This window comes from Cynocephalus volans, chromosome 11 (genome assembly GCF_027409185.1).
Source record: "Cynocephalus volans isolate mCynVol1 chromosome 11, mCynVol1.pri, whole genome shotgun sequence".
In the NCBI taxonomy this organism is placed as follows: Eukaryota; Metazoa; Chordata; class Mammalia; order Dermoptera; family Cynocephalidae; genus Cynocephalus; species Cynocephalus volans.
The window spans coordinates 9862541-9887674 of NC_084470.1; the positions used below are offsets into that span (position 1 = coordinate 9862541).

A 25134-nucleotide genomic window follows, 5' to 3' on the forward strand; every position below is an offset into this window, starting at 1 on the left:
AGAAAGGGGGGGAAAGAATGTAAATGCAGGTTTGAAATTATGTTTAGAGCAGCTATTACCTCCCAAGCAAAGGCTTGGACATAAAATACAACTTAATTTAAAAGTTGTGTAATTTGATACAACATATGCATGTATTGAAACAACAAACTAAATTTTTTTAAGTTGTACGATTTGGATTTTTAGTGTTCAAGTTACTGGTCGATATTTATCTTTTTGCACATTGTTCTTTCAAGTCTGATACTGCTACATTTGCATTTTATTTCACAACTTTACTTTCTACTTGATCAAGTGTCAGAAAATAGCAACAGCTTACACAATATCACAAATGCAATTGAAAAGTGGAGTTTTTCTATTTGCAGACATGTTAATTAAATTCTAACTTCGGTAAACGATAAAGATAGAAAGATACTTTAAACTGTGCAATTTATATAGCAAAGAAAAGGCCAATGAAGAAATGCCTTTTTTCACTGACCTCCAGAACAAATAGTATAGATTTTGCACATGGGAAACTTATTACATGCAAACTTTCTTTCACTAGCATTTGTATTTGAAGAGTTGCAGCAACCTCTCTGTATATACTAAAGACAGGAATCCAAAAGCTTTAAATATTTAGGCATTGATAATGATGCTTGAAGAGTATATAGTATATTTCATTAATTGACCTTAGGAATGGAAAAGAAAACTCAGTTTCAAAACCTGATTTTATGTAATGGTTTTTAGTATTATTATTATTATTAACATTATTTTATAGTATTACTACTATATTGATAAATTTTACTTTAAAGGACAAAATTGGTTTTACAATTTAAATGCCTGAGTCAATTTTAAAATATTCTAAAGGTAATAAAAATTGAGTACATCTGATAAAATATAAAAAGCTAACATCAGACTTTCCTCTAAGTCTGAATAGAGTATTAAATGAAGTGTGTAAGATCAATAAGAAATACAAAGTACAAATTCAATTTCGGTGAGTCTGGCACTTACCAAAGGAATACTAGCACCATTTTGTATTCAGAAAGAATAATCCTTAATTAATGTATTTTTCTAGTATACTATTCACCAATAATACCTTGGGGAAAAAATATTCTCAGCAAAATTCAAGGAGTACTGACCACACCCCAAAATACATAAATTTATTGAAGCAATATGTCAGTTTCAAGAATGGCCAGTCATACCCAGAAAAATGATTTTTAGAGTATATGGGAGTTATGCCTGGTATGTGTGAAACAGGGTTAAGTTAGCCCCAAACTTTAATTTTTATAAACAGGGCATGAAAATCAGTCTAAATGGACTGAGGACAATCTGCAAGTGTGTTATTTACACACTGCCAGGGTCCCCTCTCCCTAGGTGACCTCCATCACACATCAGCTTGAATATGTTCTAGGTAAACAAATTATTCTTAAAGCTACACCAAATGCTTTTTGGAGAAAGGGAGGGTATAAACAAACCTGCATATAAAATTAATTGTTTTGATACTAGAACAGCAAAACATTTGTGATTTAAAATTTCCATATGAGGAAACATGCACTGAGATACTGTTAAGCCACACATACTGAACATGGCCTCAGACACCTGCATTAGCTTTCTACTCTGCAACTCTACAACACTTCAAATTGTCTAACTCTACCTTGAAAACAAAAGACCCATTTTATTGGTAAGGAAAATTGCAAGAGCTTTTGATTGCACTTCTAATGCTATTAGAATACAGAATACATGGTTTCTTCTCTTTTCTACTAATACTTTAGCGATGTCAACTGGAAGGGCATCCAAGAGCACTTTATCCAGCTGTGTCTCTCCCATTCCTAGTAAACTCCTAGATATGCTTGATAAACATTTTTTTTTTATCAAATTTGCCTCATCTGTTGCTTTTATTAACAACTAATTTAATATCCTCTGTTCTGTAATATTTGCAAAAGTCAGTCTATAGACACATGCAGCCAGCCCAGACCCTCAGGCCTGCACATCAGGATGGTAGGCTGGCCAGGTCCTCTGGGGACAGCAGTGCCAGAAGGAGTATTGGACACAGTGACCCGTCTGCATGAGATGAGAAAAAAAACAAAAACAGGAGGTCTGCAATACTGATGAACTAATCTGTCACTCACAAGCTCAGGTCCGCAGAAAAGAAAAGAGGCAGTAAACATTTAATGACCATGAGAGGGTAGAAATGCAGGTCTTCATTTTTAAATGATATTCAAACGCATGGCTCAGAACCTGCTTAACTGTTTAGTTTGAACTGATTTGAAAATCATCTGAAGGATAACAATCTATCATATGGTTCAGCGGGTTAGCTCGCAACAGATAACTGCTATCAAAAATCCGGTTTGATTTCCAAAAACAGTATGAATGAACCAAGTTTCTTGATCTTGATACACTGGGCAGGGAGTTTGTTCTTCCAAGTAGTAGACTGCTTAATTGCTTGCTTGGGGGAGGAAAAGTCCTGGAGGAAAGGTATATATGAGCAATATCTACTCTGCGAAGCAGTACTCTCTCCCGAGCTGGATCACAGCCAGCAACGTAAAAAGTCTACTCTTCTCTCCAATGGAAGCAACTGTGGATATCTGATCCTAGAGGTGAATAAAAAAAACCCAAAGATCATATTTCATGGGAATCTTTCAATAGTCTGAAAGGAAAATATCACCGAAAAGTGGTTATTTGCTCCTAAAACCCAAAGCCATTGAGGAACAGGACATTTAGAACAAGAAAAAAAGACAAAAATAATTATTATTCCAGCATGTATTTGAGAAGAAACAAACACAAATATTTGCATTATAAAATGGTACCGTTCACACCTGCTGAGTAGGTAAAAGATGATATTTAAATCAAGAGCTGAAAAATAAATCGTCCCTTTCTGGTTATAAGTGACTGCAAAGCATTAAAAATTATTTCACACCTTTTTCTTTCTGTTAGAGTAGTCATTTCGGTAGATATTTTTATCTATGCTATAACAATTTAAAGGAATTTATTTCAAATGTGTACGTCACCTTTCTTTTTTCATCTATAGATATGGGTTTGGTTTAGATTGTCTGACTTTAATGGTATACATGTAGGACAGTAGGCTATTTTTCTTTCCTTCTGAATACTTTGTGTTCCAGTTTCAAATAAAAATAAGCATTCTAGTTTGTACATTTGTAGCACAGAAATTTTTACAATCTTCAGAACAACTGCATTTATGATTACTAACATGACAATGAGTTTTTAACAAATTATTTCTTATATGAAATAACATCTTCAGAAAATAGGTAGCTACTTTGATGCAACTGTTTACAAAGTATTCATAACAAGTCATTGACATGATAGTTCTTGGATATATGTTGCCTTTAAAAATTACTTAGGGCACACACAAAGTACAAAGCTAGGTAATAATAACAACCAATTTTAAATCCTGACAAATTAGAAGTCTGTTATCTGTAAAATATGTACTGATTTCTTTTTTAAAGTATATACCTGAACCTTTTAGAAGTATATACCTTTATAATTGATTTCAATAACCATGTTGAATAAGCAACTAGAAGTGTCTCTACTGATTTTTCACCAGAAATATACACTAAAAGAAATCCTATTTCTTATTTAGGGCTGAAACACAATAATTTGGCACAGTATTAAGTACCATAACTATGACATTGGAAGAGAGAATGCAACCTAAAAAAAGGTGTGTTAAACAGGACAAGACAGTTATCAGAGGCTCAAGTTTTATTTATATACAAAAGTTCACCTATTTTAACAGGTATTTATTTAATCCCTAAGCAACAATTATTTTAGCTATATTTGATATAGTTTTCCACCAGTGAACAATTACACTGAATCAAGGATTAACAGTATATAAATTCCGTTTACGTATTTCCTCCTGACAAATATATGCCTGGAGACTTCACTTTACATGTCTGTAGAATAAAAACCAACTTGAGAGTCAAAAAAATATTTTTTTTTCTGTTGAAGCAAATATCAACTTCTTTTAAAATAGTGTGAGCCTGTGGAAATATGGTATTAGGTATCTGACATTTTCCATCTGAAAATACATCACCTAAGCATGCTGGTATCAATAAACCATGTGCTTTCAGAACCCTGAAGTGCTTTGCTATAATTTTGTTGAAAACAGAGCAAGATGGCACATTTTTCACCATGCTATTAACATACAGCAAAGAAATTTTATGGCATCACCTTGCCAGCTTGTCTGGATTGGAAAGAGTGACCAGAAAAAAAGAAAAAAAAAAAACTTTTAGGAGTTCATAAATATTCGTATATTCGTAAGTATATTCTGCCTTATGAGTTAACAGTTCATAAGTAAGCATGGATAACTTAGAAAATAAAATGGTAGAAAATACTCCACCAAAAAAAAAAAGGAAAAGAAACCACATATTCCCTTTCACCTTACCCCACCCCCATCGTAGTCAGGAAAACCAACCCCCCCTCTGCAGCAGGGCACTGTCATTCCTCTCACCACTTCAGTTATTTGAAGGCAAATCAAAATACAATGATCCTTTCGTCTTCTGATTTAGCTTACAATGCAAACATTTAAACACAAACATGAACTACCGACTTAACAGAAAGCACCAAACAGAAAGAGCAAGACTCACTGACCCATTTGGAAGACAAAGACGATAGAACACGAAAGCTCTAAAAATCAGCTCCTGAGGCCTCTGAGAGATATTCTTCTGGCATTTCATCACAGCAGCCCAGACCAGTTCACCTCCCTGGATACAGGGCGGAGGAACTAAATAGAGCTGTTTATTAAAGCTGTTGTGCTGGATTGCATTAGGAAGCGCGAGCAGACCACCTGGACCTTTCAGATTGTGGCAGTGTTTAATTTGCAGCCTGCCCCTCTGCAGCAGCCAGGACTACTGCTACACTTACCAGGCTCAATCACACATTATCTGGGCTACAAGTAAAGGCATGTGTATTTATATATTTATATTTTCCATATGGAGAGAGAGAGGGGAGGGGGGGGAGAGAGAGAGAGAGAAAGAAAGAGAGAACACAGTCAAAATAAAAATATTGAACAGCATTAGAAAAATGTTAATTCCTACCTAGGAAACAACACTTTATTCTCTTCTCACACTTTATTTCTTTCAAAGATCACAATCAAAACAGAAAATAAATTCTTAAAATGGATTTTTTTAAACATTCAGACCAAATTATAAATTAGATTTGTTCTTTGCTTTTTTGTCGTTATTTTAATTTTTGTTAAAAAGCATCACGTTGAAGTTTGAAGCTGAGGTTTGCTGGCCAGATTTTATGGGTGCCTTTTGCCTTTCGCACTTTCAGCACTAGGCTGGCAGGTAGCTGAAGACAGATAGAAAGATGGTACTGTAAATATGAATTATGTGAATCATATGGTGAGACCCTTGTGGAAAAAAGGGGAGTTGAGAAATGGCTGACTCCATACCTGACCAATTACAGCTTGCATGGTCCCCGTGTCCTGCTGCGCTGAGAGATCGCAATCCATCATATGTTGTCTTTGAAAAGGAGAATGGGGGTTTCTGGCATGCATCTGTCAATCAAGTTCTGCACTCACAACCATCACCAAAAGCAAGGGGGGAAAAGTCAAGCTGCTCCACCAAATAGGATGAAACCGTCATGTGACCTCCGGCAGACATGCACACACACATTCACTACCTCCACAGAGCGTAAGAATTTTCTGTAGATATGAAATGACGTTGACAAATATCCAATACCAAGTAAATAAAGTGAGACAAACAGCTATTCACCAAAGACAAAACATTGGCTGTAATCTTCCACTAAAGGTTTAGCAAACCTATGAGGATTTCTTAAATGCTGTAGAAACCTATGTTTAAAATAAAAACAAAAGTAACCATTTCACGTGAGTGATAATTGAGACTGTGACTTTTACGCCACCATATACATTTTTTAAATTATAATTCATTACCTTCTCTTAGGCTGTCTCTATGATTTTATTTTCAGAATCTCTAAATGGCCTTTTGACAATATGCAGTAATCTCAGCATATTGTGCAGTTCTCTATAAAGTCACCTTTGCAGAAAGTCTTGAAATGTTAACCAACACATAACACAGATATTCTGATATTCGTTGACTGGAAATGGATATATACAAACATTTGTGTAAAGTGTGATGACCACTCAAATATAAAATATCCAAAGTGTATAAATAGTGGTCACTAAACTTTTCATTTTGTAAAAGGTTAGGAAATGTTTTACTTGCAGCTCACCTAAACTGATGCAATGTGATAAAGATTTTAACTTTTTTAAAATTTAATTTAAGCTATTTGATCCCACACACTCTAGGACAGTGTTGATGTATCATGGGTCAGTTATTGTAAGCATGACATGAATGTAATCTAGTACCTTTTTAACCCTTTCAGGATTAAGATCAGAGCCTAACTTTCAAGACACCCCTGTAGATATTGCAATGTTGCTCTCTGAAAACCCAAAACCATAAACAGTATCCCCTAATTTGGTGACTTTGCAGAGTTATTAACGTTTGCATTTGTCCGTTTTTTAAACTGAAGTTCATTAATTACTGTACTCTCCCTAACTTTTCAAAAAAATTTACAAGAAAACTTTGTTATGAAAATGGGGATATTTTTTCAAAGTTCAAAACTGAAGTTAAGTTTTGGGGAGAGGTAGGGGAGTTGCAAGAAATATTTAATACAGAACATATACTATTACGTAGATTATAGCATTGTGTAATGTTGCTTGAAAATTAATTAAAAGGAACTTGAGGTAAGAACAATTTTTCTCAACACTTTTAAAGAGCTCTGAAGTACTGAAGTCCTACAGACTTATTAAGAGTTGCCTGGTGCATAAACAGATGCACGCGCGCACACTCACTCTTCCTCGGCGTCCCAGAACGAGAAGGGGCCTGCCCCGCCTGGGTGGCCCTCCCGGGAGCCTCGGGGTGGAAAGGTCGTCCGAGGCTGAGAATGCACGTCCACGCTGCAGCCGTCGCCCACGCCCCTGGAGACAGACAGCCGGGGTCTCTGCAGTGCCCCGCGTCAGACGCGGCTGGCGCGTCCCCACCCCCTGCGGCCGGGCGGGGGACGCAGGGCTCCGTGGGTGGGGGGAGGTCACAGGGCCGGCCGCCTTTGGAACCCGCGAGGCCGGAGCCACACTTGCCAGAAAGGCGCGGGCTCGCGGAGGGCAGGAGGGGCCCTGCGGGGGCAGACACGGGACAGACACGCGGCGGGACGGCCCCGGTGGCGATGCGGCGGGAGGGGCCGGCAGGACCCCGGGCCTCGCCGAGCTGAGCAGCCGCCTGCCCCCGGGGGCTCTGATTCTTGGGGGGCCGCGCGGACGCGGGGAGCGGGGGGTGGGCGCGCCGCCGGGTTCTGCGCTCGCCGCCGCCGCCGTCGCCGCCACCGCAGTCCCCGGGACCTGAGCTCCGCACGCGTCCACGCGTGGGCCCCGGGACGGGGGACGAGTCCAGGCTGCAGGAGGAGAACGAAGACCCGTTGGACGGTGGTTGACACGGGCAGAGGGACAACACGTTTGCTCACACCCTGGGTGTCGGCACCGCCCTGGGCCTGCGTTCGCCGAGGTCACTGCTGCCAACACTGACGAGCGCCTGCACCGGGAGACGCCGCGCTTTGCACAGCTCGTGAAATCCTGCTGACAGCCGTGAGGCCCGTGCCATCATTCCCATTTTACAGATGAGGCTCAAAAAAAGGATAACTGCTCAGGATTAACAGGGAAATGATCTGGACCTGCTCTAAATCCAAAGGTGGAGCTTTTTTTACGAAACTACAGAGGTCATATTCAGAATAATGGCTCCCGTATGTGGAGCGCCGACTCATTCTACAAATATTTATGGAGCCTGTACCAGGGGCCAAGGGCTGTATTAAGTGCTAGAGATACAGCAAACAGAACAGATTTTTAAAAAAATAAAAATAAAAATAAATTAAATGCTCAAAAGATTGATCTGTGGGGACTGATTCTTGCTGAGGAAAGATGCTTACATTTTTTAGGCACCGTAATGTACAAGCGTGGTTAGGATCTGCTCCAACCCTTCCCTCTGCGGGTGTGGCCCTGGGAAAGTGACAACTTCTCTGAGTATGAGTTCCTCATCTGATATGGGAGATGATAACCCCCCTCAAGGGTGCTGTAAGGATTTGGGGAGACGTTTTGTGAAAGCTTTTGTTATATACTCTGTAGGCACCCAGCAAATGTTGGATTTTCCCATATGGAAAGAGAGAGAGGCAGGAAAGATGAGTTCTGCTGGGGCACTGAGGAGACTTCACGTAGATGGTGGAAGGATTGTGGTTGTGATATAAACAGAAGGCAGCTTCTGTTCAGGGCAGGAGAATAGCATGAGCAAAACCATCTGCTCCTGCATCAGTGTGGGAGGCAGACACTTATGAGGTCTGAACAATGTAAAACAAATGGGAGAGAACATGGGGATGTCCACTAATATTACTACCACTCCCAACACCTCTTTGCTTCCTCAGCATCCCGTCAAATTTGTATAAAATCATGCATTTTCTGACCCTCTAAGTTCTCCTTAATCACAGAGCAGCTCGACATATCCTTTTCCCAGCACCGGCAGTAAGTAACAGGTCACCATGAATCAGACCAGAAGAGGCCCCACCACTACCCAAAACCCCATTCCCCAGCTTCTCACAAAAGGGATGTCCTTGATTTCTTAACAAAGGACATCAAGAGATAAATGCAACAAAGAGAATCAAGAGTTGGTCATCTTGTCTTTGTATTCAGTGAATACTTTGCAATGCTTAGGGGTGAGAAGAGATAACACAGCTACATGCTTCTGCAATCTAAGAACCCAAAGCAGAGAAAAGTGAATAGATGATGCAACGAAAGTCACTAAGAAGAATCCACTCCAACTAGACTTGGCGTATTTCCACTTAAGCTATCGTGACATGCAGGCTTGCTTCAATTCTGTATGACCTGCCTCTCTCTGGGTTGAGACCTATTCTTCCTCTCAGCTGCTGCTGTATGGTCCTTTGTTTAGTTTTACTTTATTTTTTTCATTTCTCTACCACACCTAGCTTTTTTATACTTACCTTTCATACTTGCCTTTCCTGGTCTCTCAAAGATCAATCTTACCATTCCTCCAACTTGTGTTGTTTTGTTTTGTTTTGTTTCCACCAGATCTCCCTCCCCAAGTCTGCTTGACGTCAGCCTTCCTTCTAGCACTCTCTACAGTACAGCTGTCCAGCATCGTGTGATTCTCGAGTCTGGTGTGGGAACCAGATGGCAGGCAGACAAGAGGCACGTGGTGGGAGTAGATACACACCATTGAGCCTCCTCGTCACCTTCCCTTCTAGTCTTTATTTTGCTCTCCTTTGCTCCTGCTCTATTTTTTAAGGTCAGTTTTTCCTAGAATTTCATTTGGTGCCATCAGCCTCTGGAATGATCCACTCTGCTTTCTCTGTTTTCACCCCCGTCAACACTATATTTTTGTCTATACTTTCAAGTTTCATAGAGCATTTCTCTGGAATGGCCTTGTCAACCATCATCAGTTTCCTTAAACAACATTAGATGGCTTTTACTTCCACAGGACACTGACCAGTATAACTAATCTGTACCCTGTGATCTTTTATTGCTGTTGTTTTCATATTTCTAGGGAAGTTGAAGACAGAGAAAGTACCAAAAGCAGAAAAATTGTTTTTGAAAGAGAAAGCGGGGGAGGGAAATGCCAGCACACCAAGACCCAGGGACTACAGACTTGAGAGGGACTTACCAATGCCGAGCCCAGGCCCCATTAGTCGTGAGGACCTATGATTAAGTTGTCCCCTCAGAAGCAGTGACAAGATACTGCCTTTAAAATGAATAGCTGAGAAGTTCAAGAGCCTATTGACTCTGGGCAAGGAGACCTGTGAATATACTAACGCATGACCAGCCCTGCAATTCTGTCATCTCTTCTACCAGGAGACTGTATCCAGGATAAAACCAGAAACTGCCAGCACAGGGAGCTACTTGTCCCTTAATTCCCATTTGCCCCTTTCTGAAATGCTTTGGATACATTTTGCATTTTGGTATTCTAGAAAATACTTCTGCCTGAATATGCTTGCAAGACGGCACTGAAATATTTCTGAGTTTCGCTGTACTTTTGGCAGTTTGAGTGTTGGGCCCAAATGCTGACACACAACTTCTCATGAAAATTCTCCCTCGTGCTGCAGACACACACTCTGTTCCCTTACAGCCGTAATACTCTCGGGGGACTTCTTTATTTCATGGCTTTAGCTCCACATGCCTGAAAAAGCTAAATACCACTGTCCTTATTCCTCGTATCGATAGGTTCACAGCACTTAGACCGGTTCCACTGCTTTAAAGAACAACAGTTTAAAATGGGATGTCTACACGGAACCAGGTTCAAAAAGAACTCACAACTCGCAGCTCTTACTTTGGAAAACTCACTGCTGTCCTGGCTTTCTCTGTAATCATCATCATCACCATCAGTAACAATAACAATAAGAATAATAATAATAGAAAGCATAGGAGTGGTTCTCAGGGTATGGTGTGAGGACTCCTGAGGGTTCCTGAGGCCCTTTCAGGGGTCTGTGCAGGTAAAACTTTTTCAAGATAACACTAAAATGAGATTTTCCTTTTTCACTCTCATTTTCCGAAGAGCGTTCAGTGGCGTTTTCCCAAGGCCACATGACGTGTGATTTCATAACACATTCCAAGTGTCCTCTGCTAAGCCAGACACCGACAAGCTTTGCACAAATGTAAAACAGTGCCACTCTTCTCACTAATTATTTTGTTTGGGGAAAATATAGTTCTTTTTTATAGCATTTATGTTGTGTAATTATTTTGAGTGAGTTAGTAAATAAACATTTATTTCTTGTTTTTAATTTATAATATAGTAAATATTGATAAATATAACCCACAAAAATCAAAGGTTTTGAGGATCCTAAGTAATTTTATAATTATTTAGGTCCTAAAACCAAAAAGTTTGAGAATTACAGACGTCACAGTTATTTGCCACAATTTATCTCTAAGAACTTGATGTATATTAATAGATTTAATTCTCATACTGGCTTCTCAACTTAGGTATTTTTTACCTTGGTTTTACAGATGAGGACACTGATGGCAGTAGTATATTGAATATTATAAATGCAAACATTCTTAGAGATGAATGCACCCAAAACAGTAATTTTATGTATGAGTAAACTGAGATATGCAATACCTCCTAGATGGGAAAGTTGTAAAAAGTCATTAAGTTAAAGTTTTTAAAGGTTTTTTTCCAGACTACTCATCTGCAATCAGCATCAAACCTATCTCCCAGTAATTCAAGAGTGTTGCTAGTGACTGTCAGTCACGTCTCAAAGTAGAGTCAGACGGATCAAGGACTGTCTGGTTCTACTCCCATCTCTGCCACTAACTTCTTTATGACATTGGGCCTGAATGAAGGTATTGGACTTTTACTGCCCTTTCCGGTTACAACATCTGTGTCTGCCAAATCCCCATGTCAGCTGGCAAATAGATCTGTGGAACACAAAAGATTGAAATCTATAATTCTTAAACATTCATTTGATTGTAAAATTATACTTGAAGTTCTGGACCAAAAAAAGAAAAAGAAAAAATTACACTCACGAAACAGAACAGAACATACATAATTGTATAATTATCTAGCCAAAATCCCCATGTCAGCTGGCAAATAGATCTGTGGAACACAAAAGATTGAAATCTATAATTCTTAAACATTCATTTGATTGTAAAATTATACTTGAAGTTCTGGACCAAAAAAAGAAAAAGAAAAAATTACACTCACGAAACAGAACAGAACATACATAATTGTATAATTATCTAGCCATGCCCTTCAGGATGGAACTGGGGATGGAATTTTATTTCTTCAGAAAATATTTTGATAAACTGCTTAGCCAGGCAGGTCGAAAGTCAAGGCAGAAGAAGACGAAGTAATAAAGGTATAGCTAAGTAAAATAAAAGGACAGGTCAGGGGGAATAGAGAGAAAGGGGGCTGGGAGAAGAAAAGAGCAAAGGAAACCAGGAGGCTGGAGAGGACGTGGGAATGGGTGAGAAATTCCCTGCCATATCCCGCGAGGGTAATGAGACTCCTGCAAAGAAGAACAACTGGCATGCAAGGTTAGCTGAATATGTTGTCGTCGTCATTTTTTTGTCTTTCCCTGCACTGCACATTCGCCTGGATTCCTAAACCTTCAGCAAAATCTGCTGCACATGTGAATTCTTGTATGAGGGACATTTTTTCAGGGAAAGGAAGGGCTGAATTCCACATCTGAGTCAACGGCAACAAGAGAGACAAGAGCTATGGAAGGGAGGTGTAATGAGTCCAAACATTCGGCAGAGCCTGAAGAAGTGACACAGAAAGAAAACCAGTATCTGTTATCACACGAGAAACGTAAAACCGAGCTCAGGCTTTCTTGGATCACAAAGGGAATTTGCTGGCTTACAAAACTGGAAAGTACAGAGGTTGGGCCTGAGGCCTGGCTTAGTCTAGAGGTGTTGATAGAGCACTAGCTACGTCTCTCCATGAGGCCCAGGGCTCTGCTTCAATCTGAGCATTTTGGACCCTCCTGTGGTCGTCAATGGCTGCCCCAGCTCCAGGCTTTACACCACATCACAACCACATGCTATAGGTTAAATGTATCCCCAAAAGTTCATATATTGGAAACTTGAAGCCCATTGTAACAATGTTAAGAGGATGGCATATCCAATTATGCTACTTGAAAGGTGGGCCTTTATTAAGAGGTGATTAGATTGTGAGGATTGTGTCCTCTTTGTGGAGTGTGGTTCTGAAGGCTATTTTATAAGAAGAGTGAGCAGGTTAGCTCTCTTACTCAGCACATTCTCACCATGTGACACCGAGTGGCTGCACAGAGACACCCCACTGGGAAGAAGTCCCTCACCAGATGTGTTCCCTGAACGGTGGATTGCCCAGCCTCCAAACTGTAAGAAATAAATTTTGTTCCTTTACAAATTGCCATTTTGGGTATTCTTTTATAAACAACAGAAATGGACACATATACCATACCATCCAGAAAAGGAGAGAAACCCTTTTTTTCAAATATCCAAAGTCCAGAGATTCTCTTTGATTAGACCAGATTAGAACACAGGCCCAGCCCTCCAGCTCTGTGGTCAAAGGGACTGAATACGCTGGATGCCCTACCTTTGGTAGCGTGATCTGCTGCAGGAGCTTGAAGAAGAACCAAGACCCCTGGAAACACATGAATCCACAAGCAGCAATCAGGGGCTTAGGAAAGGGGGAATGAATGCTGGGTGGAAAGAGGGGTGATAAAAAAAAGTTTCCTACAACAACCTCTGAGAATTCACAGATACTTGCAAATCCATGCAAGATGCACAAAAGAGGAGGCTTAAGTTAGCTTTAACTAGAGGTCAGAGGATGGGCTGACCTCAGCTGACCTGATGGGTGTTTTGAGTATTAAAAGAGAAAGTGTTTATGAATGCCTGTCACAGTGTGTGGAATAACAGTAAGATGCTTATAAATTGAAATTCTCCTCTTCTTTTACTTTCTTTCTTCTTTCCCCCTACAGAATACTCATATAGCGTCTATAATTTGAAGGTTAAGCAATAGTGCTGATTTTTTGAAACACTGTGTTCTTAAATGAGGGAAAAGATTTATAAACTATAAAACAACGTAAGAAAATAGGTGGCCACCATAGTAGAGAAATACCTAAGTAGCTGTGTTTACTTCAGCATATGGAAATTTGGGGCCCTAACTACAAACAGAGCTGATAAGAACAGGAGTAAAACGTGCAGCGTTAGGGAATGCATTCACAGTGACAGATGCTGTTGGTACGGACACTAGGGAACCAGCGATGGTGGCATTTACCAGAAGGAGGGAAGCTGATGGCAAGAAAGGGTGCAGTGACAGGACCAGTGAAGGGTGGCCTTTGTCTGGACCCATAGTGAAGAGGAAGTTCGATGTGGTGATGAGAATGTAGCCTAATACACAGAAACCACAGAATTAGTCTAAATGCAACAAAATTAGGAACCACAGATTAGTCTAAATGCAACAAAACTATAAATTTCATTAAATATCCATGGTATTTAGGGTTGTTTTTAGATGCAGCCTCAGTAGTCTAAAAACCATCATCTTAATCTATTTTAATCTGTATTATTCAATAACTGATTATTAAATTAGTAATTGTCTAAATTAGTAATTGTGATAACACTATTTATCTAAATAGTAATTTGATAAACACTAAAAGGAAAATAGACGGGGATATCAGGCTTTTCTATAATTCATTTTTAAATTGCATTATGGTTTATAACAATTATTAGCACCATTATTTAGAATCATTCTGTGGTTAAATGGACTCATGCCCTCCACCAGTTCTTCAATAACACAAATTCCACACTCATGGATTCCTGGTTTTAATTGATCTTTTATTTTGCTGGATTATTTCTTCAAATAGAAGTTTCAGGCTATTACAATTTCTAAGTTACTACATACTTAAAAGTGTGTTCTCTGTTGCCTTAACTATAAAAAAAAAAAAATCTAGTTGGGTAACGTATTCTTGGGTTACATTGGATTTTCTTCAACTTTGTAGACATTTCTCCATGATCTCCCACCATTTAGTGTTTCAGAGAAAAAGTGTTTTGTAGGTGACCTGCTTCATATGCTTAAATATTTGAAAAGTTTTAGTCTTTATTCTTGAAATTTGGAGGCTTCACTAAGAGATGTTATTCCCCTGTGTTACTTTTTATTAGGAAAAATTCCAAATATACACAAAAGTAGAAAGTATAACAAACCTTCGTATAGCTACTATCCAGCCTCAACCACTCCCCACACTGTCACAATTGTTTTGTAAATTATTCCCTTCTGCTTTGTTGGCTGCATTCTGCAACAAATCCCAGATGTCATGTTCTTTTACCTCTACACATTTCAATATGAATTTCAAAAAATAAAGGACATTTTCTTACATGACCACAGACCATTATAAAATTAATAATAATTATTAATATTATTAATCATTTAATACTTTTATTACCATCAAATATCATATTCAACCTCTCGAAATTGATATATTGTCAGAAATGTCTTTTTACTGTTTGTTTAGTCAAAATAAGGTTCGTTGTTTTGTATTTTCTTATCTCTCTTAAGTTTCTTATAAAACTCTTAATATTAAACATTCCCTCTTCAGTTAGTTTCTTATGCTTTAAATGTCGAAGAAAATGATTTAACTCCATGTTCTGGATTTTGCTGATTGTTTTCTCCTGATACGATTTAACTCGTTTCTCTGTCTCCTGTGCTTCCTGTAGACTGGGAGTTACATCTAGAGACTTGCTTAAATTCGGGGTCAAATTTCATTGTGGATGGTGCGTTAGTTTCACACCGCATTACTGCAGGAGGCACCTGAAGCCTGGGGGCCTCACTTTTAGAGACAGGACGGTCCAGGACTCAGATGCTGACAATCTGTCCCTTTCACTGCAGAAATTTCCATCGACACTTCATCGGATAGTTGTACAGCCCATTGATGACCATTGTCTGAAGTCGTTACTTTTCAGAAGTTGCAAAATGGTGATTTTTCATAATTCCTTCTGCATGTATTGGCAATTTTTGTACAGAAAAATTCATTCACTTTGATACTTGGTTCCCCTGAAACACAGTTCACACTGCAAAGGCAGGATAAATGCTCGTTCTGTTCCTTTCATTATCAATTTTCAGAGTAATGAGTTTGTGCCCTAGCAACCTCCAATATTGTACGATGAGTTATGTTTTATTTCTTTCTTATTCTGTTTTTGAATCTAACAATTCATAGATTTTTATATTTTCAGTGAGTTTTAAACAATTACAATCATTATTTTAATTGATGCTCAGATTGTCACAGCTTGTGCTGTGGAAGCCCGTGAAGCTGGCCGTGTACTTTGACATGATCCCATTAGCCTCTGATAGCTTCCTTGCTCTTTGTGCCAGGACGTTCCAGAATCTTTTTGTTCATTTCCTACACCAGTCCTAGGTTCTTTTTAGAGAAAAATGGTATTTAGAACCACTATAATATGTCATTTTAGTGGTCAAAGCTAGAAAAAAAATTTTTTTTAAAGAGAAAAAAATCATGAGTTTAGACTGATATTTTCAATTCAATTACAGATTTTTCTTGACTTTTTTTTACTTCTATCTGTAGTATCTATTTTATCTTATTAATATTTTGTTTCAAGATAACATTAACATGATTATGTGCTTATTTCATCCTAGAATACACATTAAATAGTTCATAAAATGAAACATCAATCAAAAACAAGATAAGTCATTTTGATGACTGACTTGTGGGAAGTTTAAATTTTCCATCTTTGAGCATTTTTTGTTCCGTTTATTGAAACTTATGTATTGTTGGAATCTTCTTTCTCTGCCATACATATTTAACATCTGTTATATAATCTTTTAAGCCTAGTAGTTCTTTTGCTCTATATGGTTCTCTGCAAGCTTGGGCTAGGCCCAGCTGGACAATTTTTATGGGGCTATGTTTCAGGAGAAAGCCTTCTTCCCATTGTCATGGTTACTATTTATGTAAGCACAAGTGGTCTTGCCGGGTTTGAGGATAAACAAACTGCTTTGGTGCCAAATAGTCTGAGTTTAGGTGTCAGTACCTGGAAAACCTGGGGGTCCCCATGCATAAGAGTTTAAACTTGGGTGCAGCTTCTCCTACTGGTAGGAGCACCAGTCCCAGCAAACTTGTGGGTCTTCCATTGAATAAGTAATTCTGACAGCTGGTCCCCACTTCAAAAAATATACAGGAAAGTACAATCACAAGAAATATAACGTTATTTTTTAAAATTTATTTATTTACTATTATTTTTTTTACATTCTAAGATGTTATTGTGGAGCAGTTGGGGGAGGGGGAGAGGTGAAAGGTAGGGGGATAGAGTGGGAGGAGGAAGGCAGAAGCAGGGACATGGTCGAGGACAGTGTCACATCCCTCATTCTGACGGGGGAGCGCAGGGGGCTTCCGGCTGTGGCACAGTTGTCACTGGGCTAGATGCAGACATCACGGGGGCACGGCTGAGGCCCTTGGCTACCCACAGCCCCAGCTTAGGATCCTGGGGTGCTTCCAGTGGTGGATCAGTGGTTATCACTGGGCTGGATGCGGGTGTCTGGGGTGTGGCTGAGGCCCTCACTACACCCCGCCCAGGCTTGGGAGCCCAGGGGGCTTTGGGTCCTTCTAGGTTCTATAGGTGTTCTTTGGTGATGTTAGACCTTTACTAGTTAATATCAGAACTTAGTCTCTGATATGTGGCTTTTTTGTTTTTTCTTTCAGTTCTGTGTTGGATCATTTGCTGTTCTCACCAGTTAAACTCTGCCCCGGAAGTAATCTGTTGTCCTTTGCTTACTTCTAAAATGGGGGAACTTCCTGTAGGGACCAGCACTTGAGCCCTGTGGTTGAGCTAAATTGCTGCTTTGCTGCTGATTCCCTGGGAAAGGCTTTTTGTGCAGCTCAGGTTTTAATTGTTGATCTCGTAAGCACTTCCAGGTCTTGTGAGGTCTGGTACACCTGGCTTGGGTGGAAACTGGTCTGGGCCTGAGTCTTTTCAGCAAACTGCACCCCTGCAGTTCTATATTCCTGACCAGTCTCCACTGAGTGGGCCTATGCTGATTGGACAGCAGATCAGCTGTCCATGCTGTGCCCAGTGGGCCCGTCTCTGTCCCCACCCCCACACTCTGAACACTTTTCATTGGACGGGCCAGGCACTGGTCTTTTGCAATGACTCACCAGCTTCTGAGTGGCTCCTATTTTCAGTTGTCTGTGGCCCTTCTCTCCTACATGGGTCCACAGGAACCCTGTTAGTATTCTTGCTGGCCTGGAGGCCATCAAGGCCCTCTTCTCCCCTGCAGCCTCCAAGCAATTTCATACAAATGGCACAGCAGCAGCTTTTGCCAGGTCTTTCTCCGTGTGCTCACCAGGGCCAGGCTTGAAGTGGTCAGGGCTTGAAACAATGGTCAGAGCAGTCCTTTCTTTCTCTCATTGTGGCTTTTCCTGCCTTCATGAACTCCGTAATCTCCTCCTCTTCCCCCGAGCTATAGTGGCCCCAGCTTGGCTGTCATTGCTTTTTAATAGCTGTAAATTGGTTGACTGTGGGAGAGGGTGATGCTGGGAACTGACTATCCCACCACCTTGATCGGAAGTAAAAAAACAACATTATTTAACAGTATATTTTTAAGGCAAACCTGGTCTGATCAAAAAGAAAGGAGAAAGGTGAGGAAACAGAAATAAAAACAAAGTGGAAAGCCAACAAGTAAGCACACAAGGTGATACAAAAATGCTGGGGATGGGTTCTGGATCTGGTAACAAAGAGAGGCTGGGGTTTTAATGCCCAGTGAGGACAGGAATTAAGGCTTCCTGGTAATAATAGATGTGAATCTGAATCAAGCCCCTTTATGTACTTTATACCCCCAATTGGTTGAAACTCAAATCTACTTCTAGAACATTTTAGGTATGAATGTACCTTTTTTGCTTGTTTACACTGCAATCATAATAAAAATTTGTCCAAGGCTCATGACTTACCTTGGGTATCTGAAGAAGCAAATACAATACCATCACAATTTTTTCCCTGAGGAATTCTCATATGGAATTTCACATAGGGAAAAAAATCATTGAAATGAGCTTATAAAAAGAAAAAATATATAAATGAGAAAACACTCCACCAACAGGAATAGTCATCAAACAATAAAGGGGAGAATAAACACCTCACATTCTTTAGATTAAAAAAAGATTATAAAATGGGTATGATTATAATAATTGAACAAATAAAAGAAGATACTAAACCTTAAAGAAACAAGAAAGCCAGTAAAAAAGAAAAATGTCAAAGAACCAAATAGATCTTCTAGCATTGAAAAATATAACTAAAATCAAAATCAATGGATGGAGGAACAGCAGGGTTTAAGAGAAGAAAGTGAAGTAAAGAGAGAATGGATGGACTGAAGGATAGATCTAAGGATCTTTAATCTGAATAAAGCTCAGAGACAAAGGGATGGAAACCATACAAGGGGTTTAAGAAACACAGAACACAGCAAAAGAGATCTAACGTATGTCCAATGTATGAGATCTCTTTCTTCAAGAAGATAATTGGACCCCAACTGAAGGATTCAAAAAACCAATGATAAGCAAAACAAAATAATGATTTTTAAAATTTTAAACAAAAACAAAACTGATAAACAGTGGATAAAATCTAAATAAGAAGAGACAGAAAAAAAAAGTAAAATATAATCAGTGAGAGATGAGGGATAAAAATGAAGTGGAATTAAATTCCAGATAACAATAATTTGTAAAATGGGAAGGATGGATATTGGAGTTAAAATACTTAAAATACTTTTATTATGGGCCAAGCCCGTGGCGCACTCGGGAGAGTGCGGCGCTGGGAGCGCAGCGACGCTCCCGCCGCGGGTTCGGATCCTATATGGGAATGGCCGGTGCACTCACTGGCTGAGTGCCGGTCACGAAAAAGACAAAAAAAAATAAATAAATAAAATAAAATACTTTTATTATTCTGAAGAAGAGTATAAATATTGGTAATCTCTACTAATCAAGTATGCATGTTAAATTTTTATGGATAATCACTAATAAATAGTAATATGACTTCTGAGCCAGTGGAGACATAAAAGCAAATGAAAAAAGTACAATGCATTTAATAGAAGGCAAGAAAGGGCAAAAATATGAAGTATAAAGCAAAAAATTAGACAGTAAAAATAAATATATATTGGAAAGTTTAAATCACAAATCAAATAATTTATGAATCAAAGGTTATTTTGGAAATTATAAATGTCTAATGAACAATGAGACCATTAGCCATTAGAGCAGTGTGTGAAATGTAACTAATATAAATTACTTAGAGGTCAAAATTTATAGCCTTGAATACTGTGGTAGGCAGCTTCTAAAATGGTTCCCCATAATCCCCACCTGCTGGCATGTGGGTCCTTGTGTAATCCCCACCACTTGAGTGTGTGAGATGGACCGAATGACTTGTTTGTAATTAATCGAATACGGCAACGATGATGGGATGTCACAGAGATTAGTGTAGAAAAGGTGTTGACTTCTGTCCTGCTGGTGCTCTCTGGGGCTGCTCTCCCTTGCTCACCCTGGTGAAGCTCCCTGTGGTGAGCTGCCCTGTGGAAAGGCCCATGTGGTAAGGAATTGAGGGCAGCCTCCGACCAAGCCCCAGCAAGAAACTGACGCCCACAGCCCAACAATCCATGAAGAACCGAAACCTGCTGACAACCATACAAGTGAGCCGGAAGTGGACCTTCCCCCAGCCCAGCCTTGAGATGTCTGCAGCGCCCCCCGCCGCCGGCTGGCACCCTGACTGCAGCTTTTTGAGAGCCACAAAGCCTAAGGAACCAGCTAAACTGAGGCCAGATTCCTGACCCACAGAAATTGAGAGGTTACTAAATCTCACTTTAAGCCACGAAGTTTTGTTGTAATTTGTCATGCAATAATATATAACTAACACAAATATATTTATGGGAAATAACAAAAGAATTAAAAATTATAAGCTAAGCATACAACTGGAGAAGTTAAAAACAAAGGGGGAAAGAAGTGAGAAAACCAAAAGAAAGTAAAAGGAAGGAGATCAGATAACAACAGACATTAAGGAGAACCAACAAATAGGTGAGTTTGGTTTCTTTTATTATTTTTTTAAGTTTTATTTGAAATAATTTCAAACTCACAAAAATGTTGCAAAAATATCACCAGGACTTTCCATAGACCTTTCACCCTGCTTCACCTAGTGTTAACATCTGACATAACTGCAGTAAAATTATTGAAACTACAAAATTAACATTAATACAACCCATTAACTAATCTACAGGCATTATTTGAATTTTGCCAATTGTCCCCACACTTGTCCTTTTTCTAGCTCAGGATTCAACCCAGAATTCCATATTGCATTCAGTTGTTATGTTTCCTTAGTGTCCTCCAATCTGGGACAGTTGCATTCTTTCTTTGTGTTTCACAAACTTGATAATTTTAAAGTTATGGCTGGTTATACTGTGGAATGTCTCTCAATTTGGATTTACTTCATGCTCCTTATATTTAAATTTAGATTATGCAGTTTGGCAAAAATTCCAGAGAAACAAAATGTGTTCTTCTCAGTGCATTTTAACAGGAGTTATATCAAGTCAATACATTTTTTTACTAGTAATGATAATTTTGGTTACTTGGTTAAGGTGATATCTGTCAGGTTTCTCCAAAGTAAAGTTATTATTTTTCTCCTTTTAATTAGCAAGTATCTCTGGGAAACTGTTTTAAGACTACCCACATATCCTATTATCACACTTTTACCCATTAATTTAAGCATCAATTAATAAGTCTTCTCTGCAAATTTATTACATGATGCTTGCCAAATGGTGATTTTCTGTTCTATTACTCTTCCAACTTTTATTAGTTGTCATTCTTTTCTAAGGAACAGCTGTCCCTTTACCTCCGTATAAGAGCTGTTTAGTTGTCTTGACAAAACTAATAAAATAGACAATATTGGGCAATAACAATGATGCCAAAAACAAGAAAGCACAAATAAACAATGTTAGAGATAAAAATGTGAAGATTGTCAGAAATCCAAGAAACATTTTAGAATCATAACACTTTACACCAGTGAATTTGAAAACAACTGAAAAGAACAATGTTATATAAAAATATAAATTACCAAATTTCCTTAAAGATCAATAGTTTAAAATCTACCTAAAATAAATATTAGACCCAGGCAGTTTTACACTTCTAAAAAATATTGAAGGAATGAATAATCTCTAACTTATATATCTTACTTATAACGCATTATAATCTTGATATTAAACTTGGACAAAGACTTTGCATGAAAGGAATATGGTAGGTCAACTTCACATAAAACCAAAGTAACAAAATCCTAAAAATATGTGAGGAAACAAATGCACCAATGCATTGGAGAAATATGAGGTTATTTTGAAGTTTTTTGTTACAGTTAATTTGGAAGTCACTTATTTATTTTATTTATAAAATGGCTTTTGAGAGGACAGATTCTTTACTTCAAAGTTGCCCATTAGGTTGTCTCATTAATCCAGGTCAATAGTTGTGAATAAAAGATATGAACGTGATCATCTCAAGTAGAAATGGCATTTGTTAAAACACAGCACCTGTTTCTGATATTTTTAAAAAGTTCTTAGACCTGAATATGAAAAGGGAAAAGTTTAAACTTTTAGAAGAAATTTTATGAAATTACATTTATTACATAACAGAAAAATACTTCTTAAGATGTAAAACTACAAACCATAATTGGTAAAATGGATACATTTTAAAATTTAAAAAGTCTCTCTAACAAAAGAAACAATTTTAAAAGAAAAAGAAAAGCCATTTATTTCAAGAAAATATTTTCAGTGCCTTTAGCCCATGAAAGATCGATATGCAGAATACATAAAGAAGTCCTGCAAATCAATAAGAAAAAGTCAATTAGCCCAAACTTTAAAATCGTTAAAGTATATATGAACGGACAATTCACATAAAAGGATTCATGAAGAAATATTCAACCGTATTCTCAATACAAGAATGCAAATTAAAACCGCTCTAAGATAACATTTTACAAACACAAATTATCAAGTGTTTGGCAAGGATGGGGGGAAACTGAACTCTTTGTATTATGATAAGAATATAATTTGGAAAAAAATTTTGATAATATTTTGTCAAGCTGAAGATGTACATTGTTCCTGCCAAACAAAAACTATGAGAATTGACTACCACACAATCAGCCCTATAAGAAATCCTAAGTGAGTCCTGTATCTGGACTCCAAAAAATGATAACCACTACCATTAATACACAAGAAAGAACAAAACCCACTGGTAGAACAAAAATGAAAATGAGAAAGAGAAAGAAAGTGTATCTTACCACTTCCAAAAACCAACAAACACTGAAGACAAAAAATAAAAGAGAAAGAAGAAAAGATATTTAAAACATCCAAATGAAAATTAATAAAACGCCAAAAGTAAGACAATACCTTTCAGTAGCAACCCTAAATGTAAATGGATTAAATTCCATATTTGGAAGACATAGGCTGGCTGATTTGGTTAAAAATTAGGCTCAACTATATGCTGTCTACAAAGAGACTCACCTCACCTGTGAAGACACATGCAGACAAAGAGTGATAGGAGGGAAAAAGATGTACCATGCAAATGGAAACCAAAAACAAGTGGGAATAGCTATCTATATAACAGATAAAATAGACTTCAAACCAACAACCATAAAAAGAGACAAAGAAGGCCACTATATAATGATAAAGAGATCTATTCAGCAAGAAGACAAAACAATCATAAATATGTATGCTCCCAACATCAGAGAGCCCAGATATATAAAGGAAACAGATAGACCCCAATACAATAACAGTTGGAGATTTGAACACCCTCTCTCAACACTGAACAGATCATCTAGGCAGCAAATCAACAGAGAAACAGGATTTAAACCACTTTTTAGACCAATTGGGCTTGGCAAATATCTACACAACATTTCATCTAACAAATACAGAATGTACATTCTTCTCATCTGCACATGGAACATTCTCCAGGATAGACCACATGTTAGTTCACAAATCAAGTCTCAACAAATTTTTAAAAATTGAAATAATTTCAAGTATCTACTCAGACCACAATGGATTAAAGCTAGAAATCAATAATAACTGAAACTCTGGAAATTATACATATACAAGAAAATTAAACAACATACTCCAGAACAAAATATAGGCCCAAGAAGAAATTAAATGGGAAATCAAAAAATGTCTTGAAACTAATGAAAATAAAGACACATCATACCAAAACCTCTGGGATGCTGCAAAACCAGTTCTAAGAGGGAAGTTTATTACAATAAGTGCTTACATCAAAACGACAGAAAGATTTCAAATTAAAAACCTAATGCTACACCTCAAAGAACTAGGAAAACAAGAACAATCCAATCCCCAAATTAGGAGATGGAAAACCACAGTTAAGATTAGAGCATAACTAAATGAAACTGACACACACAAAAAATGATACAAAAAATCAATGAAACAAAAAGTTGGTTTTTTGAGATGATCAACAAAATAAACAAAACACTGGCTAGGCTAAGTAAAAGAAGAAGAAAGAAGACCCAAATAACAAAAATCAGAAATGAAAAAGGAGACATTACAACCAATACCACAGAAATACAAAGAATCATTAGAGACTACTACAAATAACTATATGCCAACAAATTTGAAAACCTGGAGGAAATGGATAAATTTCTGGACACATACAAACTATCAAGGATCGAACCAAGAAGAAATAAAAAACCTGAAAAGACCAATAACCAACAATGAGATTGAAGCAGTAATCAGCAAGCAGCCTCCCAACAAAGAAAAGCCCAGGACTGGATGGATTTGTTGGTGAATCGTTGCTTTGTGTTACTTCGCCCCCCACAGATTTGTCACCCCATTTCCCCTGGGTGACAGAGATGCAAAGGATTACTCAAAGCCCATCTCTTCTGAGCAGTGAGAAGCTCCAAAGTGGTTAACCTCCCTGGGAACACTCCCTCCAGCAAGAGGCAACCCTTCCTCAGGAAATTAACCCTGAATTGGGGTTCTCTTTCTTCATTTATTTTCCAGACCAGGAAGAGACACAGGTGAGGTTATAGTTTAACAATATAGGCTGGTAACTTTCAGTGAAACAAGCCAGAGGACATTCCAGTAAGGCTATCAACAAAAGCTTGATCTTAGCAAACATACCTTCACCTTCTAGCAGTTTTCCAGCAACTTAGATATCAATCAGTAACTAATCTGTCTTTGAGCCAGCAACCTTGCTGTGCCACAATTCTTATCTTGCAACAGAGACTTACACCCTGAGGAAAATTTCCAGTCTTCTGCAAGGTCAATATTTGAAACTGCAAGGCTTTGGAAAACCAGGCCCTGTGAGGTACATATGCTTTATAGTATATTCCACAGTGAATTCTACCAAAACTTTAAAGAGAAATTAATACCATTTCTCTTCTAACTGTTCCAAAAAATGGAAACAGAGGCCATACTATGAGGCCATCATCACCCTGATACCAAAAACAGACAAAGATAAAACAACAACAAAAAATTAAACTACAGGCCAACATCAGTAATGAATATGCAAAAATCCTAAATAAAATATTAGCAAATAGAATACAGCAATGCAGTAAAAAAATTATACACCACAATCAAGTGGGATTCATTCCAGGGATGCAAGGATGGATCGACATATACAAGTCAATTAATA

General features: G+C 38.2%; 1 protein-coding gene across 1 annotated transcript in view; it reads right to left on the reverse strand.

The window, feature by feature from the left end:
- Positions 1 to 5488, reverse strand: part of POU6F2 (POU class 6 homeobox 2) — a 449402-nt gene extending 443914 nt beyond the window's left edge. The window contains exon 1 of the mRNA XM_063115068.1: positions 5384 to 5488. Coding sequence (XP_062971138.1) covers positions 5384 to 5488 — 105 coding nt within the window. The remainder of the gene's footprint in view (positions 1 to 5383) is intronic.
- Positions 5489 to 25134: the final 19646 nt, after the last annotated feature.